At 34.6% G+C, this 20,162-nt stretch overlaps 1 protein-coding gene across 6 annotated transcripts; it reads right to left on the bottom strand.

Annotated features, from left to right (window-relative positions):
• Nucleotides 1-209: 209 nt before the first annotated feature.
• LOC132316240 (DNA ligase 6) lies at nt 210-19,845 on the bottom strand. Of its 6 annotated transcripts, none has more exons than XM_059814746.1 (19): nt 17,360-19,747; nt 17,151-17,268; nt 16,935-17,016; nt 13,298-13,391; nt 13,088-13,184; nt 11,101-11,203; nt 9,980-10,099; nt 9,417-9,464; nt 7,521-7,618; nt 7,338-7,403; nt 5,497-5,656; nt 5,223-5,330; nt 3,525-3,574; nt 2,320-2,354; nt 2,133-2,194; nt 1,898-2,059; nt 1,658-1,746; nt 1,185-1,284; nt 210-664 (listed from the first exon to the last, which is right to left on the bottom strand). In XM_059814746.1, the coding sequence occupies exons 1-19, from the start codon at nt 19,653-19,655 to the stop codon at nt 356-358; spliced, it is 4,197 nt and encodes a 1,398-aa protein (XP_059670729.1). In that variant the 5' UTR covers nt 19,656-19,747; the 3' UTR covers nt 210-355. The 6 variants fall into 6 exon arrangements, 4 of the variants coding, with proteins under 4 accessions (XP_059670729.1, XP_059670728.1, XP_059670730.1 ...); XM_059814745.1 differs by having other exon boundaries at nt 13,289-13,391; nt 17,360-19,745; XM_059814747.1 differs by lacking the exons at nt 210-664; nt 1,185-1,284; nt 1,658-1,746; nt 2,320-2,354 and having other exon boundaries at nt 1,919-2,059; nt 13,289-13,391; nt 17,360-19,838.
• Nucleotides 19,846-20,162: the final 317 nt, after the last annotated feature.

Below are 20,162 nucleotides of genomic sequence, written 5' to 3' on the forward strand. Positions count from 1 at the left end.
AATTTTGAAGTTGGAACTTTATCAATCCTACGTAAAATCTCGATTCTAATAAGCTTAATTTTTATAATTATGTTTGGCGCGTGGTAACAATATTGTAAAGAGCATTCATTCGGAGGGTACCTCGTATCAACGTACCCCGGGATATTGTAGATTTTCTCCAAATAATTGGTTTGACCAGAGCCACATGGTCAACTGCAAACATATGTAACTTGATCAAAACCAGAAACTTGTATATGCATTTTTACGGATACACGAGAAGCAGTGAAAGGACGCACTCAAGTGCTTTTGAAACAGAGACTGTACATTTATCTTCACCTAAAACACACAATTTTATGTACAAGTCACAAAATCAATACTAATGTCCAGCGCTCACATCCATCTTACGAGTCTGAGAATGAAACATTTCAGCTATATCTGTAGCTGTACTGCACTCCTCTGGTTTTCTATCTGACACGGAGCGAATAAATCTAGGAAATCTGACTGAGATGCCACGGGATGGATGAACTAAGCCAATGGCAGCTTGGTGAACTGGTGATATTGTGAAGTCTGCACCCCTTATTACCCAGACAAGTTCGGGAGAGAACCACATATCAGGCACCTCAGCTGTTTGATAATATGGTGGCTTCTTTGACAAGATCTTGTCCCCAGAGAATAATTCTTTCATCTGCAAAGTTGGATTTAAGAACTTAGTTATTCTGTTAATAAAATGATGTTCACAGGCATATGCATCAATGTTCAAACCTTCTGATTAATAAGCCAAGTCTTGAAATAGGGAAGCAAAAAATCAAACTCAATCAACTTATGTCACTTCCATAGTCTAAGAAATAATTTTTTTTAAATGATTTCAATGTTTGTTTAGTAGGTTTCATGAACCTGAACTAGAAAACCCAAACACTAAACCTGTATCTACATGTCCATCTCAGATTTGTCCTGAAAAACTGCGGGAAGGCGCTTCCAGCACCCATGTAGGGATATTTGATTCCAAGATTTTGATGATGTTACGCTTTCAAAATATTCAATAGGCTACCTCTCAGATTTAGTTAATATCACATGATGTACCTATCAAACTAAAAGCTAGTTGAGCTTAACAAAAGCAAACAATCATGTCACTGAAGAAAAAAAAAAAAAAAAGTGGGTATTTTTACCACTCCTTGCAGCTTGCAAATAGTTAAAAGCTGTTTTACCTGTGTGTAAAAAGAATCTGAAAACCCAGACATGACACGACAAACACTCTGAAATTCCTCCGTATCAGGGTTGTAGCATGCCATGAGGAAAGGACTGTACCTGAACCACGAAAAACATCACACACATAACTGCCAACAGCAATGTTTCCAACATGTCCAGAATTCAAACAGAAAAAAGCTTGTGAGAATTGCATTATTAACATTTTGTCAAAGACATTTATAATGAAACGATTATTTTTTTTGGCATTTAAGTAATTCCGATTGAAAATCATTTTATTATTGAAGATTAGAGAATTGTTTTGATTTCACTATCATGTTTATGACCAGTCTCCAAACTGCATATTATGGCTTCAAACAACACGTTGAAGAAAATGGAGCAATCCTACTTTTGTTATGCTTTCAGGTACAATGTTTTCATTAAAACCGGTAATCCCCAAGAAGAAGTAAAGAGTTGGAGGAAAATTTTGTTTTACCATCCTGCTTTTCTCCCATTCCCATGCCAAGCACCGATAGGTACTAAATCAAGTGAATCATTTAGCCCTTCCACATAATCTCGCTTGACCTGCAAAGGAAACATCACTACTTATCACAGGTTTGAATTTGTTTTTTCGATTTTAATTTCTTATAGTAATTGCAAAATGAATAATTTTCAATCAATACAAGAAACCTTTAATGCTTATGAAAGGGAAAAAAAAGAAAAAAAGAAAAGAAACCTTTAACCACGTATCAGAACGCTTTGATGGAGAATATCCAGCATCAACATCAAGAGATTTAACCATTATCCCTTCACACGAGGAACGCAATGCATCATCAAGAAAACAGTTCATCTTAGTCAATGTTGCTTCATTGCTCCCACCAGCATCATCTGCTTCCACCTAAAAAGCAGGACAGATTGATGACACGACTAACACAAGGATCCTCAAGTGAGTATATGTGCAGAGCACTTACTGTTATTTCCTTTGCATATTCAACATGACCCAACTTCCCATCACCGAACAAATCCTTCAAATCTGAGATTTTTGGGGAAAATGGAGGAAATTTATGTTCAGAAAAAAACAATACTTCCTGGTTTTGAAATCTATAATTCCCAGTACATTAAATAATTTTTAATATTAGAGGGCATGAATATGCATACATTTCCGTCGTTGGCGGAGAGGAAAGCCCAACAGCCTGTATCAGAATTTATTGTGTTTGTGAACTTTTCCAGACTGTTTCTCAATTTATTGAGTGCTAATATCACATGAAAAAGGATGTGCATTTGAAAATTTTAACATAGAAAGACAAAGAAAATTTAAAAAACAAAAAAAAGAAAGAAAGAAAGAAAAAAGGTAACACACAAGACACTTTATAGTTTGCACCTGAGCTAATAAGATCGAAATGGTATAAACAGAATAAATAAATAAATAAAAAAGGTGTGGTTATTAAACTAATTGTAAGCTGAGAAATTATGTACAACTTTTACTGAAAGCATCCCAGGCTCATTAAATATATAGTCAATCATGAGACTACACCAATAATATTCAACCCCATTGCAGTCCAACTAAGAGCATAATTATGCAAAAAACAAGTTAGAAGAACATACAAGCTGCAAATGCCCTATTTAAGTTCACAACTAAAAAAAGGAAAAGACCATCTCCAAGTGTGGCCCTGTTAATTGAATATGCCAAAGGGTAGGCTGATAAGGCTGAGATCACACTAATCACTCTCCCTTTCTTTTTCTTTTTTTTTTTTTCCTGAAAACATATATAAATTATTTTTATACACACGTCTTTGATATCCCTGTCTTAACTATACTATTTTTCTAAATTTAAAATTAAGACATTTTCATGTTCACTTGCATCCTTCGCATGTCTAAACTATATGTCAGCACATGCCTAAAACAGAAATATCTCAAATTTCTGTGTGTCCCCGTCACAAGCATCTCGTCATATCCAACATGTATAACAAGGTTAAAGCTCCTTTAGACAAGTGTCCACGGTGCTCAGTCATAGATGCATGCACAGATGAAACAGAAGTTAAAACAATTGCGACCTCCTAACAGAAGTTCCAGATGCGCAGTGAGAAAGATAACCACACAAACAAAAAAGAAAAGAAATTCTAAATTGCAAACTATCTTGGTGGCTTATCTAGTGAGTTTGTCGTGGGCTAAAATTCCATTGCTTATGGAGCAAGTACATCTTAATGCTGGCAAAACTGTCTGTTGAAGTGTTTCAAGGATCTACTTCCCCGTGAATAATACCAGATAGTCATCAATAAAGCTCGAACTCAAAATTGTACACCATTTACAAGATGACAAACTGTACACCATATATATATAAAGAAAAGCTTCATGATACTTACTGCTCTCCATTAGCAAACATGATATCAAAGACAAAGATGCAAATGTCAACCTGCATGGGGAAAAAATATCAGAAACTAATCCAGAAATTTAAACAACTAGAGAAGACGTATAACAATGCGGGAAAAAAGAAAAAAGAAAAGAAAAAAAGAAAAAAAGAAAAGAAAGAAAAGGTAATATAACTGGAAAGGAGTAACAGGCATCAGATGAGAACCAAATGAAGGCAATGATGATTAATGCTAGCACAGAATCATCTGCCACAACGCAATGATGAAAAACTAAAAAAATAAGTCTTAGGAGACCTTCTAAGGAGCCAAAATCAGCAATTGTAGCATATTCATGGAAGCTACAACTAGGTTACTATCTTGATCGGTGAAATTGTCCCCAATTGCAAATTGATTTGCCTAGGAAGCATCTGCCTTAATTTAGGTTAAATTCAACTTCTTGGAATAGTTTTCAAATGCATTGACCTAGCCTAACAACAAGACTAGAAAACAAATCAAACTTTAAAACATATAAAAATCCCTAAAGAATCTAAACTACTGATTTTTTTAGCCTTATAGCAATTTCTCATACAATTCGTTCATCAAGGTCATTTGTGCTACTCAGTTACCATTCACTCAGGTTTTCCCCTATCTCCAAGTTAAATGCTAATCTAAAGTGTCTCCTAAATTTAAATTCTTAAAGAATCATAGGAAATAGGCGATAGGTATAGATATTCAAGCTCTCCTACATGCAAGCATCTCAAATTATTAGGCCAGCAAATCATGTGAGCCATTGGCTGGTAAATTTTGAGCTCCTTCTAAAATGTTTCCTTCTTCAATACTATTGCAGACCATATAGGAGCTTAATTATGGAAATTGTATGTGTCACTAGAATAGGTTTCATCTAATGCAAGTCATCATGAAAGAATTAAATATAATAGAACTTTTTCCAACTCTTGACATTTTTATTTTTATTTGATGTTGTTGTTGTTGTTGTCGTCTTCGTCGTCGTCGTCGTCTTCTACATCATCCATAAAAACTGGTTATAAAAGACCGGTTGCTTTTTCCACACCCTCCCTTCATCCCCAGAGTAAAATTACTTCCTCCTCAAACTATGTGAAACTTCAATTGATGTTCCTTAGGCATTCAGTAAACTGGATTCAGGAGGGATCCGTAAAAATCAATTAGAGAAGAGGCACCACTTAAGTGTAACTGGGTGCTCATTTAATCAATAGGTGAAGCATCCATAGGATAATAATCATTATGGAGGAAGCTCTAATGTCATTAAATGAGGTAAAAAGAGGGGAAGTCCTAAAAGGCTCTAAACTTTTACAAGATAAAATCACACTGTTATTTCATTCTGGTGCTTGGCACTGGTAACAAGTCATGAACAAAGAGTAACTCATAACTAAGACCTTGCAAGTTTTTCATAATTGAGATCAAACTCTATTAGTAAGTAACACTTTATCTAATATAAAGCTATATAAATAATATATCATATTGATTTGTATATTTTATATATGTACTCGTGCATTCAACATACAATTTTTACTAATTATTTGTAAAATCCTAAACTAAAAAATAAAAATCTAAGATATTATGTTCATAAAAATTGGACCAATGATTTAACCATTTTAGACATCAACTTCTTTTACTTATATTTTTGCAATGAAACACTCAACTATGTGAGACAGAAAAACCATTGAAGTAGCATACCTTTATACTTTCCACTGAAATCAAAGAAACTTTGCTCCCTCTCTCTCGGGAAGATAATTCTTGGAAGGACATAAGCTTGCAGTCATTCTTCCTATCAACTGCAACTACCTGAAACAGGGAAATTCCTCTCTATGTTTTAGCGCACCATCAGCATACAAATGGATAGCAAATCTTTCAACTCAGACTAATGTTTTCACACCGCGCTGATCATAAAATCAGCAAATTCAATCAATCTCCAAGATTTCCAATGGCATTTCCTAGTAAGAGTAAATACCTCTGCATCCAAAATGAAGGTTACTGCAGCAGGACTACATGATCCTTCAATTATATTCACCAAATCTGGAAATCTAGATGTTGTTTCATCCCCATTTCGTGAAAATACACGCATGGATCCATCAGGTAATCTGTGAATTTGGGCTCGCTGACCATCGTATCTGAAACCAAAGACATCCACGCACAAGCTAAGGATCCATGTGAAGTACTAATCATGTATAAGAGAGAGAATGCACCATCCACTTAATAGTATAATAGAAATGCTGCCCCTAATCCTTATTCATTAGCCCTGCCAAACTGAAATGCTGAGAGGTGTCAAATGGGTAACATCCTATCTCTTTGCATGAAGTTGGCCGCCCTCAGACTTTAGCCAGCACTTTTCAAGCTTAACAGGCTGAGCTATTATGATTTCTGTTACATGGAATTAAGTAGGTGTGTCAGGTCTGGATATGTGCCTAATTGTCGGATTTATCAAATCCTAATGTCCAAGGACATTGGGACACGACTGAATACCATATTTTTTACTAAACGATTTATTTTCTAGCTAGAAGTGTGAGTTTTATTTATAGTACTCAAAAATTGAGTAGATGTGTAGGGTCAGGTCAGGAGGTGTTGAATTTTGTGTCAAGGTTTAGAATGAACCGTAATCTGATTCTTAAGGCCATTTGGCGTTGCTGTTGAAACAGAAAAAAGTGGTTTTATAGAACTGTCATAATTCTGTCAGTAAAAAAGTATGTTAGATGTTTGGTGATGCATTATACAAAGTATTTTTCATAATTAAAGTACTTTTTATTTTGGTTGGTAACAACAGTTTTTGAAGCACTATGAGATAAAATTTGTCTTCATAAAAAACAAAAAGGAATAAAATAACAGTTATCACAGTATAGAACTTCTACTCATAAATGCAATTTCAAAAGTCTAATAAGTAACAATTATTAAATATAGAACTTCTACTCATAAACGTAATATCAAAAGTTTAAGTGTTTTCTATTTATTTTTATTTTTGGTTTACCAAACATATCTAAAAGCAATTAACTTCTATAGTTTCTGAAAAATGGGTCATAATGGTGGTCAGATTGTTTTATTTTTGGGTGTCAAGATGTTATTCAGTCATTAATGCAGCCCTAAGCTTAGGAGTCGAAAACTAAGGGATGCTAGGTGAGATCCCTAGAAGATTCTTCTCCTCCTCCTCCTAGATTATATTTGCCATTATCGCTTGCTGTCAATAATTTCCTGAAACTAATCTCATGAATATCCGGCAGCTAATCACCTTAAAAGCCAACCAAAATTAACCCATTTAGTTCAAAAAGCCTATAGCCATTCTTTTCTCTTTTAGAACCATAATCTACAAACTTCAAAATCTTTCTTTATCACCACACACCTAACCATAGGAACGTGATTTTAATTTTTCTAGTGCTGTCCTACATCACCAGTAATTCTAACATCTAGTAAATAGTAACTAATAATCTTCCTCTGAAAATTCTCTTTAGTCTTTGATTTTTTTCCCCCCCAAAATTGAGTTTGCATAAAACAGATGGATGTATCACTTTTATATTCTGTGAAAAGTCTTTCGTTCTTAGGGAGAGAAAATATTGGACTTTCCCATGAAAATATGAGGCTATAAGCACAACTTATTAATTCAAACAATTCCTTCAGAATTCTTGAAAAATTCATTCTCATAGGATGACTGGAGAAAAAAACTCACATTCCTATATGAATTGTGCACTTATTAAATGAAGTCCAAGAAAATACATGGGAAGCATAGGAAGAGCCAGCTAAAAATGTACAGCCGAAAATAAATCAATAAAAAGATAGAAAAACAATTAATGAAAAAAGACTTACTTATATTCACATGTAAAAGCTTTATTGAGAAAGAGCTTCAGTACTTGAGGAATTCCATTAGTAATTCTACCACAGGAATCAAATAACATGACAATAAGCTATCCCCACCAATAATATTGAGGAAAGAAAATAATAGTTATAAACAATGAAAATTAAGCAGCAGCCAATCATATGCATATTTACTTCGCTAGCATAGGTTTGATAGGTATTCCCGGAACCATCGACAGCGTTGTTGAAGAAAATGCAATCCCCTTTTCCATGAGAGAGGGAACAAGCAATTCCTGTTGCAAAAAGGTAAAATAGCATGCGGCATAGTCAGTATTCAGTATCATTACAGCAAAACTACACCATAACTCATCAAACAACTCAGCCACACGAGAGGGAGAGAAAATAAATAAAAAGAAAACAAACACAAACTAGATAGAATCATAATCTGTATTGTTTCCAAGATCACCACAAGCACATTATTTAAGGTCTCAATACAAAAAGAAACATGTCCTTTTCTCATCGTCAAAAGTGTATTGCCACAATAATGTCATCACTTGAATGTTAAAATAGTATGTGATGTTGGTCCATTTTGAGGCTTCCAGGCACTTGATCACCCAAAAGTTGTTTACCTAAACAAGGAAAATATTAGTCTACTCACTGAATGTTTCCTAGGCACAATTCTGCACGAAGCTCCTTAGAGAGGATTCAAATTCCATTTCATATGATCATAAGGCATTCATAAGGGCATGTGACTGTATTAGAAGTTATTGAATATGTACTATAAACAAAAATGCTGGAGCCATCCTACAATTTTCCATATTTCATATCAAGCTCTGGTATTTGTAGTTAAAGACAGAATGCCACTCCTAGCCATATATCTGTAAGATACTATGCAAGTTAAGCATGAGACATAACAAATGAACAAATGTATGCAATGACATTCCAAAATTTATTTTCCCACAAGAAACAGTCATTCGACAATGCAAGTTAATTAATCATCAAAGAAGGAAATAATAAAAAGGATGGTGCAAGACCTCAATAGATATTGTTAGTCGCATTCCTTATTAGCTTAATGTCGCAAACATAGATGTGTTTTATCCCACATCGGGTGTGTACTGGCCTACTGGGTGATTTGGGGATAATAAATGAATGCAGGAAACTCCAAAAGTGACTGGTCCTTTTAGATGTAGAAATGACCCAATGTGACAGTGGTATCAGAGCCAACCTGAGGCACACAATGCTATAATGTGGGTTGGGGGCACTGTATCTCATTTTCCACTTGAAGGTGTGGGTAACTTATAAAAATAAAATAAAAAAACAAAAACCAAAACAAAAACAAATTAGGTGATCTTGGGGTTAATGTCACAAGGCCGATTCTACACCAAAAATTTTTAGTCACCCAAGATCTCCCAGTATACACCCGATGTGGGACAAAACACATCTAAGTGTCTGTGACATCCTCCCTTGACCAGACCCTTGCACCCTAAGGGGGGACCCACACCTCTGCGTGGGACTAGCCCAATAGTTCCCCTGACCCACGTCCTAGTATCCCTAGGTTGGACAACATCACAATTGGCAAGTTATACGTTGTTCTACCTCATAAGCTTAATGTCAAAATGGGCTGGTTCTACATTGAAGAAGTATCCTCGTATACAAACATTATCCTATTTTAAGCATGACATAAAGAGCATTATTGTTAGATTTTTCATTGAAAAACTAGAACCAAACTGGACAGCAACTTAATATATTCTGGAAATAGAAGCTGTAAATTCCATACTTAAACATCAGGGAACCTAACAAATCCAAACAGGCTGGATACACAAAAATAGAGATCCACCTTTCTTTCCTCCCAGTAAAAAGTCACAATAATCATGGTTTTGTTTGTCATATATAGGCATCAACAACTAAACAAACTGTTTACTACCATTTTTCATCCTTCAACCAATAATTTTCAAGGATAAAACATATTTTATTTTCTTAAAAATCAAAGGCACATTCAATGCCGCCCACATACCTTCTGAAATATGAATCATAAATTCCCCCAAAGAATTAGAAAAAAAAAAAGGCAAAAGAATCTGGAATCAAGCTTACCAAATTGGGAAGTATGTTATATGCTTCAATGGCTGCTGCAGATAAGCACTAACAAAATAGAAAGGCTGGATTAGCAAATAGATTTTGATAACAAGCAATAGACTCTGCAAAAAAGTATGGTCACACAAATACATGAAAAGGTTCATAAAAGTAAAAAAATAAACAATCACAGAGCAGTGTATTAAAGCCAAAGGATAGAGAGTTGAAGCCAATAAAAAAGGAGGGTAATATTGTCTTACAAAATTAGATTTTTAGTGCTCCATAAAGATAAGGGCAGTGTATTAAATATAGCTGCTATGATTGTTTTTTCAACCAATCACAGCAGCGAGTGTCTAAGGTCAGTTGCACTAGCCTGCCCTTAGCATTCCTCTAGAAAAAAATTATACCAAAATGATTATATATTTAATGTCAATAAACAGAATTCAACGATTGAATTCTAGTTGGAAATTAACCCACTGTATCAACCAATCCAAAGAGCCAAAAAATAAAAAAATAAAAATACAGACGCTGAAGCAGATGACATAAGGTGATTGGATTCACTCAAAAACCCAGATAAAACAAACCTGCAACTGTTCCTTTGAATTTTCGGCTTCTCCTTTATGAAGGGAGGAATGCAAAACAACAGCTTGGGCTAATGCTGGCAGAACAGTTCTCATCATGGCTCCAATCCGCAAATTCCTAACCTATATATAAAAGAGATCTCTAAATATCATTAATTTCGAAGAATGAAGTAGAATTTGTATGATCAGAAGAGAACCAAATATTCAAAAATCATGTTTTGACCATTCCTCATTCATCAAATTGATCTGCAGAATGTTAAATAACTAGTCCTTATTTCTTCCTAAACATAAAAAATCCTCTACCAAGAGTGTCCATCTCAAACTACTCCTCTCATTCTATGTATACATTTTTTTCTAATGACATAGAGAAGTCTATTTAATTGCTGGTCCTCTTCTGGCCCCTTTAGCTTAGGATTTGGCGTGTGTGGTCAACCCTTAGCCGGTCAGGAGTTCGAGGATTGGTAGGGAGGGAATGAGATCTTTTTTAATTAAAAAATTAATGGTTATTGGTTTTTTTTCAACTACATCTATTAAGAAGTCTCCTTAAATTAAATAACTAATGGTTAATTTCAAATATACTTTTTTTCGAAAAGTGTTTCTATTTCTCATGTCTATTTTCTCTCCATTTATAGTCTCCTTCTTTTCCTATTACTTACAGTTCTCTTTCCTCTTATTTTCCAAGAACCCTAACAGTGTTTGCATCATGAACTAATACAAATGGACCGGATACCATGCAAACGATCACAAGTCTAACTCATCAATTTTGGGTTTAAATTTATGTACAGTGGAAGTTCTTCTAACTCACCTCTCCTTTTCCTCAAATATCCCCCACTCTTGATAAACCTCATATCACAAGTTCTGTAAGGATGTCCCAAAATGGCACTAAATAGTGATGCTATATTTTATGCCGCAACTTAGTACCAACAATCAGAACAAGAGCCAACATGCATCTTCCCAAGTTTTTGTCTTAACAATCCATTTGCACGGCTGCACCAATAACAAATATAAAACCACTTACCGTTTTGTGAAGTTGTTCATTCAAGGTAAAAGGATTTTCAATGGATCTGAACTCTATAGTCTATACAAGACCATAGCAAGAACAAATGATTCAAGCAAGAACTTACCAATGTTCGGACGAGAAACTTCATCTCCTTTTCTCTACAAGAACGCATGAGATTCACAATTAGGCTTTTCTTTCGAACAGTACTTCCGCTACCTGTTTGCACACTGACGAAATAGTAATGAGAATGAATATATTAAGTTACATAACAGAATATCATTCTTATAACACAATTGATGTTTTAAGAGATGACCTTATGACGAAAGCAATACTATACTAATGTTTAGGAAAGAAAATAACACAATTTATTTCACAACAAAATTTTCAAAAATGAGCTATTTTAAGAAGAAAAATTTGCAAGCAAAAATCAGATACTCAATATTCAATGATGAGCCAATCTCTAAACAATTCCCTAAGATGCATCAGAAAAGCTGTCTTTATTCAGCATTTCATGAAATACAAACTTACATCCTCAGAAACATGTTGTAATCTTCATCTCTTCATGTTAAGCGACTAATGTAGAAACTGGTCCAGAATTTATTTTATTTTAATTTCTTTCCTTTTTCTTAGTATTTTCTTACAAACAAAAGCTCCAGTAGAATTGCAACCTATGCACATGTGGATTGTGGAGTATACAGAAGCCATAAACTAGACCCTGCATACAAAACTCAAGTCTCTAAAAGATCAAGAGTGAGACGATACTGGAAATAGTCCGAAATATAAAAAAAAATAGACCATATCCTACATTGCTTTCTTTCATTTAATGCACAGGAAGTTTAACATCCTCAAAAGCACTTGTTATGTTCCCGTCACACCCTCCCATAAGACATAAAGGCACAGCCTGTGAACATGACGATATTTCTTCCCACTACAAACCCAAGCCCTGCAGCTTAAAAGATGGTTCACTACCTAGCCATGAGCCTATATATATATATATATATATATATTAGCAAGAAAGCAAGCACCACAACTCATGGCCCACCTCAAAGTGAAGGTGAAGATGGTTAATATTCTTCTCAGCTTTCTTAAGATCATCTCCATGGTCCTAGCTTGGAAGTTAGTATCAACCCTAAATTAGTTTCATCAACTAAACTATGCCATCTACTCATCTACAGACTACAAAGAACACATTTAACATGGACATCGTCTTGACTATCAAGTTCATACATATCCGATGAAAAAAAAGAAAAAGAAGTATTCTACATCCTCAGTGTAAGCTTACTGTTATTGAAATTTCACATCATTGAGCCAGAAAAGTGGAGAACAGACCATATAGTTGCCAGTGGGATACCAAAAATACAACCACAATCATATAGATCTCCTCTATTTTTCGAGTTGAAACCTGGTAGGCAGAGAGAATCAGCCTGTAATGATCCTTTTCTGAATAGAGGACCAACAGGTAAGGCGAATTTATTATGACAACAAAGTACAAATCCAGAAAGAACTGTACTTCCAATTCTCTAGTTTGGAAATAAATTTGTATAGTTTGAATTTGGATTAGTCACATGCTTTCATATTCTTATAGTCGCAAAATGAGCAGTACCAGCATCACAGAAAAGCAAACTGAACTCCTAGATGAACATTAAAATAATGACTACAACATGTGTTCAAATAGTATTTGCAGCGCTGAAACTAAAGGAAGGTCACATCATAAAGTTGAGTATCTTACAGGTAAAAAATTTAGTTATGTCCAAAGACCATTTCACCAACTCATGACAAAATGGTAAGTCAATCCACATAAGATAGCTTTAAGGAATTAATCGTTTATGGCTCTCTCCAAAATTTTGCAAAAACATTTTGAATGAAGAAACCATTAGATAACTCATTTTAAGTACAGTAACCTTTGCATGTATGCCCAAGCATCCAGCAACAAAAACTTGGGAATAATATTCATCAGTGATCATGGGTCGTCAATTCATTGCCTATCATTTTTTCCTATGACAAGTCGTCTTAGAGATGGGACAAAAATTATAAGATAGTCATGACATAGATAAATCTATGAGGTTCAAACTTCTTCCAAATGCCAATAACAAAATTGTTAGAATTTATACCTTATTTTTCTGAGGACAGAAAATACACCCCGGATTGAGAGTGGTGATGGAGGAGCCAGTAATGATTGTGTTCGTCGGCATAGTTCAGCAACATCACCTTTAAGCAGCATAAGCTATTTAGTTTGATAAAGGAGCAAACATTTGTGGATAAAAAAAAATTGTACACAGATTCGATGCTAAAATAAAATCATTTATTCCTACCAAGATCACCTAAGCTGTTGTATAGGTCCCTTATTTTAGATCTGTTTGTCCCGCAAGCCTCTTCCAATGCTGCTGTGACAATACTTCCACCAATATTCAGCTCCTGAACCATTGTTAAAACACAATTACAGTGTGTTTTCAGATGCATATGCAAATTGCACAGAAAAAATTAATTAATGGATGATCATCCTTCACCCCACAACATAGGCCTAAGAGATAGTTCTGGCGAAAAAATCTTGTAGTCGGATTGAAGTGCGGTGGAGGTACAACTAACGATCATATGATGATACAATTTTCTGAGCCCCTTGCAGGGAGAAATTCCTTTTTGAAAAAAAATCATGTTAAATATAATATATATATATATATATATATATATATATATATATATATATATTTCAATTTTTCAGTCCATTTGAAAAGGATGCATCTGTGTGTGTGAGTGTGTGTGTGTGTGTGTGTATACTAGCTAAAAAAGAACGTGCATTTGCATGTTACTAAAAAAAATCTTTAATAAATAAATAAAGTATATATAATTACCGAGGTTTCAGTGTCTGTTAGATGGAGTACTGCTTCTTGAAATTGTTGAAAATTAAATAAAATTAACAATTGCTCACTTATGAACTTTGAAATTCAGATTTATCTGATTGCCATGTCAACACACTGTAGGCTGAGAATGAAAATTATTATTATTTTTTTAAAAATGATCGATCTTCTTGCTTCTTGAGTTAAGAAAACGTCGAGTCACTTGTCAAAAAAAAAAGAAAAAGAAAACGTTGAGTTATTGAATTATAAAATCTATAAAGAACTATTAGTGCAAAGCTAGGAAGCACGGACACTCCAAAATGGGTGAAGAATCCATGTCCGACACGTGTCGGACACGGACACGCGTCGGACACGCCCTGACACGTGTCGGACACGCCAAAAAACATGTCTGGAATTTTTTTTTATTTTTTTTAATTTTCGGACAAGGCACGGACACGGCTCAGACAGCTCGGACACGGCTTGGACACACTTTTCTGGAATTTTTTTTTTTTTTTTTTAAAATTTTTAATGCTGATATGTTATTATTATTATTATTATTTTTAAAATTTTTTAATGCTGATATGTTCTATTTTTTGTTTTGTACTACCCTAAAGATGCTGATATATATATATACCAACCTAAAGATGCCACAATTCGCCGTGTCCGTGTCCTAAAGATGCTGATATATATATATACTAACATATCAGTGATATATATATATATATATATTCCAACCTAAACATATCAGTGTTTTTTTTTAAAATTATTAATGCTGAGATATATATATATATATATATATATATATATATATATATATATATAGTATTCGCCGTGTCCGTGTCCGTGTCCTAATTTTTTTGGATTTGCCGTGTCGCCGTGTCCGTGTCGTGTCGTATCCGTGTCCCGTATCCGTGTCCGCGCTTCTTAGGTGCAAAGAGACAAAAAGACTTGAAAAGTCACGACTGTTTAAAAGGTCACCTGTAAGGCTGAGTAAGAGTTGAAGAATGTTGTGTTTGTTGAATGATAAAATCTGTTAAAACTGTTAGTACAATGAGACGTGATGGTTAATTAATACGAATTACGAAAAAGCCTTGAAAAGTGTTTAAAAGGACTCAATACTGTTTAAAAGGACTGGCCAACGACTGTAATTTGTAACTGTTGGTTAAAAACTGAATTGCAATTGGTAGTCAATAACACCAAGAGATGCGATTGATTCACAGTTAATTAGGAAGAGATCCAAAAAGGTAAAAGTTGTATATTAAGTAACTATCAGCCTAATTTTAAAAAGATTAAAAATTGAAAAGGCGTATAAATTGCTATAAAAATCATTAAAAATCTTTCTAACAACCATACACATCAATTTTCAAATGAATATATCTATATAAATATATGCATATATTTTTAAAAGATATTGAAAGTCATACAAGTTACTCATTTTCTACTCAGAATCACGAGTTCTTTTCCAAACAAAGATTTCTCTGCTTCAATTATGGTTGCAAGTGCAACGAAACAACTAATGCATTTATATGAACCATAGACATGGTTAGTTCAACCAAAAGATGTATATAAAGAATGAAAATTCTATTCATATTTATATTCTCAGTAAGTAGTGAAGTTTGCCTAAGAGGACTAATGATGATAAATCAATTAAGCTGATATAGTTTGATTTCAACAGTAATTCTTAATTAAAATATGGATAATGATCATTGCACAGAAATAATACATAAATAATCAAATGACTCCAACAAAAGAATTTATTTTGATTATTGGAATAACTTCAACTAATTGTCAGTGGAACTCTTAATTTGTTCATCTATATTGTACACCCGTCAAATCTACAATTGGCAGTGTTTGTCAATTTTGCCAGAATGAATGAAACAATGACTTGGCTATGTTAACTCATGCACGAAAATATATTCTGGCAAGATAGTAATAGAGTTGCAAAGAAATTCATTCATGTAAGATTATAGTGAACAAAAGTTATATGTAAAAGTAACTCTAGAATCATTCAATAATTTGATATGGTAGTATACATAGAGATGGATCATAGATACCTGGACACACAAGAAGTTATGGGGGGAGAGAAGAGTTGTTTAATTTTTTTTCTTTTTCCTTTTTTTTTTTTTTTTTTTGTTCTTAATTGGTACTCACACACACGTGCCTCTACCGAGGCTCGAACCCCTGACCTCCCTTTGGGAAGTAGGAGCCTGGTACCGCTAGTTGTAGCCTTCAAAGATTTAATTTAAACAAGATGGTGGCCAATCGTTGTATTGGAAACTATTGCCAAATGGTATCCAACCAACGCGTCTTTACTATGATTAGTACTATAATTAGTTTTTGATATTAAATAATGTAAAAATATTTTAAAAATGTATATTGTTTGAACTTGGAGACAACACTACATAAAAACTTATGTGTTCACATGTTACATATAGCACAATACGTATAATCATACGTGTAAAAATCTGAAACAAGTTACTCATTTCATTGAATGAACACACTAAGTAATGAATTCAAAAAATGGTGAAATGAACCAAAAAAAAAAAAGAAAAAAAGAAAGAAAAGAAAGTAAAATACACTAAGAAAGAAGAAGAAGATTGGTTTAAAATCTGAACAACTATGTTCTAAAAATTCAAATTGAAATATACCTTTAGAATATATATCTATATATATATCTATATATATATATATATAGGGCTTGGAGTTGCAATTTGATGCACATGAACCAAATTGAATATGACTCTCCTCCGAAAGGGTTTGAAGTTCTAGTTGGAAGACAAAGGAGTACTTCTAACAATTTTTGCTTAGAGAAATTTGTGCCCAGAGAGATAGAAGAGCGAGAGAGAGTATGAGAGGACTGATATAGGCAAAATCTGAATTTCAATAGTTGCGGAAAACAACACTACTGTTGGAGCATAATTCAGGAAGAAAAGTAACAACTGAGGCAAGAAAAGACAAATGCAAGTTAAGAAGGAAAGATACCAGAAAAGGAAACATGCTCTGAAAACTCTTTAAAAATTAGGTAGACTGTCAAAAACCTTGTATAATACCTTTATACCACAATGAAAGGATTCAAGGAATGAAGTAACAGAAACAAACATCCCAGATATAGAAATCTACAAACCATATTTTCATGGTCAGGAGCAATCTTGTTCGTGCACAAGTACACCGCGGGTAGCACATCCTCAGGAGATAAGGCCAGCAAGCTGCGTGACAAGAAACACAGCAAGTAAATTCATACCCCAGAAACATAATGGCTGACACCATTTCCCTTTTATAGATGCATATATTTCATTGCAGGTAAGTGCAGAAACACAAGATGCAGCTCTCTGCAACCAACCTTCTAAACATATTGCAAAGTATTGATGTAGCTTTTATCTTGCCTTTTTCATCCTCAACAAGGTCAAAAGTTCGTGCAAGATGTATATATGGAGCAGGCTCTCCATCCTTCCAGCATGCTGCATATAAATCACAATATCATGCTAGCTTTCTAGTTGGAGAATAAGATATTATGTTAAACAAATAAACTTCTAAATCAATGGGACCGACCATGCTCTATAGGAGAATATTTTCCAGGTGTTAATGATACAAGATTTGCAGCAACCTTTTTTGTTGGCAGCCCAGGCATTTCGATATTACCCGATTCCTCTAGTAGTTTATTCTCTTCACTAAGAGAGCAATCCTGAATACTGCATTGAGCTTGAAACAATTTGCTACTTTTTAGCCTCTCTTTATTTTCATCGAGGTTAGGTTGAGGATTACTATAATATATGTCCAATGCAATATTAATATCTCCCTTTGTCTCCTCTAGGATGGTAGCAGCATAGCTTCTTAATGATTCACTGCCATTTACAATCTGAATGAACTGGTCTACCTCTTCTTTGTATGACTTAGTAGAACCACTTGGTGACAGATTTTCATCATTATGGCATTGCTCAAACACAGTTTCATTCCCACTACCTTGAGAGACATTAGGAGCCAGTTTATTGAAGAACCTTGTTATTCTACATTGCTTTGGCCCACTAGATTCCAGACTTGAACTGGTTCTTGCTTTCTTGTTCGGCTTATCATCAAGATTTCTCCTCTTTTTGTTAGGGGAAATGCTGCTCTTAATTGAATGCCTCGTGTCAGGTGACTTGTAGGTTTGATTTAAAAAAACATTCACACTTCTGGGAGGGCTCTTCACAGAATATGGTTTAGAAAGTGGTGCAGAATCATTAGATAAGCTTGTCTGGGATGTACAAGCAATAGCCTGTTCATAAAATTCAGTTTCACGTTCATAAAAGTTGGAAACTGCTTCAACAATATTTCTACCCGAGCTACTAAGCAATTCTAACATCTGGTCTTGAGTGACCCATTTGGGTAAACAATCACGAAGTTCTTGCAAAATTTCCTCTATATCATTATCATTCAATCGAACCAAATCTTTTGAAACAGGTTCTTCCCGAGGAAATGAAGAGTGTGTACCTCTTCCCTGATCAATACTATAACTACTTTTAAGCTCTGGTGAAGCGGTCTCAATCTCGTGGTCTACTGTCTGGTTTGGGACTGTGTCAAAATCCTCTTCAACATTTTCAAGCGTTTCCCGGGACCCAAAATGAAAACCCATCAAAAATTCTTGCTTTATGGCCATTTCATCAACCAACCCAGCAAAATGCTTCTGCATCGCATTCACATGTTTGCTGTCAAGTTTCTCAACATCCACACCTACCGTGGGAATAACACGCTTTGGTTTCAAGAACTTCACATATTCTCTAAGCTCATCATAGTTCGAATGTTCACTATAGGGAACAAGATGTATCTCAAATGAATCCTTAGTCCTAACTGCAAACTTGTTGCGCTTTACTTCATATGTCCATCCAGTCGGAACAAAGCCCACAACCTTAGAGTATCCTCTCTCATCCATAATCTCCTTCATTTTTACAAAATTGGGTCGGAAGTAAGGCCAAGTCTCACCCAACACATTCCACCCAACAACATGAACATCACTTTCAGATTCTTCCTCTGTAAACACCCCATCTTCTCCAACCCCCAAAATGCGCAAAATGGCCATTTTTCTAGCATCTACATGTATCCTCCGCTTACATTTACGTGCAATTTCAAGCAAAATTCTCTCTTTCCCAATAACATAAGTAGCAACAAGAAACAAAACAGACTTCAATGAACCCACATTTTCAACTGCAATCCTCTCTATCACGCTAACTATATAACCAATAGACTCTTCTTGCGAAGGAAACACGAATTTCGGATTACAATATGTAGTATCCAAAAAAATAGCATCACTACCAAAAAATTCACTCAAAGTTGGCTCTAATTTCATCGAATTACAGTATCTAAAATCACCAGTGTGCACATACCTCTCGCATTTTCCGTCAATGCCGGGAACTTTGAACAAAAATTGAACTGCACCCGGACAGTGATTTGCATCAACGAGTGTTACCTCACACCCATCAATCGAAACGGGCTCGGATAGAGACAATGGGACGACGAACAGCGATGAGACTTTGAGTACTTCGACAAGAAGGCGAGCGGTGACGTTGGAGCAAAAGATGATGCCTTTGGACCAATTTGGGGTGAGGCCGGTGTAGTGATCGGAGTGAAAGTGAGAGAGAAAATAGGAGACGGAGTGGTCGCCGGCGTATCGGAAGCCGTCGACGACGAAACGTGTATTTGGGATGACTTTGGATTTGGGGAAATGTTTGGGGAATGGAGAGAGAGGAGAGTGGTTGGATGGGAGAGAGGCAGAGAGGGCTGGAGGGGTTGGTGGAGATCGGAGAGAGAGAGAGTTGTGAGAGTTGAGGAAGAGGGTCGATGAGTCTAGGGTTAGGGTTTCGGAGGCGGCCATGGCCAAGCAGTTACATGAAGAAACTTGGATAGAAGAGAGCGGTTAGTACTCTACCAGTGGCGCCAAACAGCCGCTATTGGTGGAGTTAGCTATGTTAGTGATTTTAGTAATTTTTTTTATTTTTTAATTAAAAAAATACCTATATATTGTCTATAAGGTTTTTTAAAAATATATATTTTTTATTTTTTAATATTTAATTATAATAAAATATTTACCAAAAAAAATATTAAAATTTAATAAAAGTAATTTGTGGATTAATTCGACCAATTATTTTGTATGTTAGTCAGATGAATTCGACCTTAAAGTCCCGATGTAAACTTTTATTGAATATTAATAAAATAAAAATAAAATTATATATTTAAAAAAAATATATTTTACAAATGTAGATTTGGACTCCGTAATATATATATATATATATATGAGGACTAATATATATCATAAAAAATCTATAAATACTTTTTTATAAGCATAAAAAAATCTATAAATACTGATTTAAAATATATGAGT

This window comes from Cornus florida, unplaced genomic scaffold (genome assembly GCF_030987335.1).
Source record: "Cornus florida cultivar Cherokee Brave unplaced genomic scaffold, ASM3098733v1 CherokeeBrave_3.0.0_Hap2_Chr07, whole genome shotgun sequence".
Taxonomy (NCBI): domain Eukaryota; kingdom Viridiplantae; phylum Streptophyta; class Magnoliopsida; order Cornales; family Cornaceae; genus Cornus; species Cornus florida.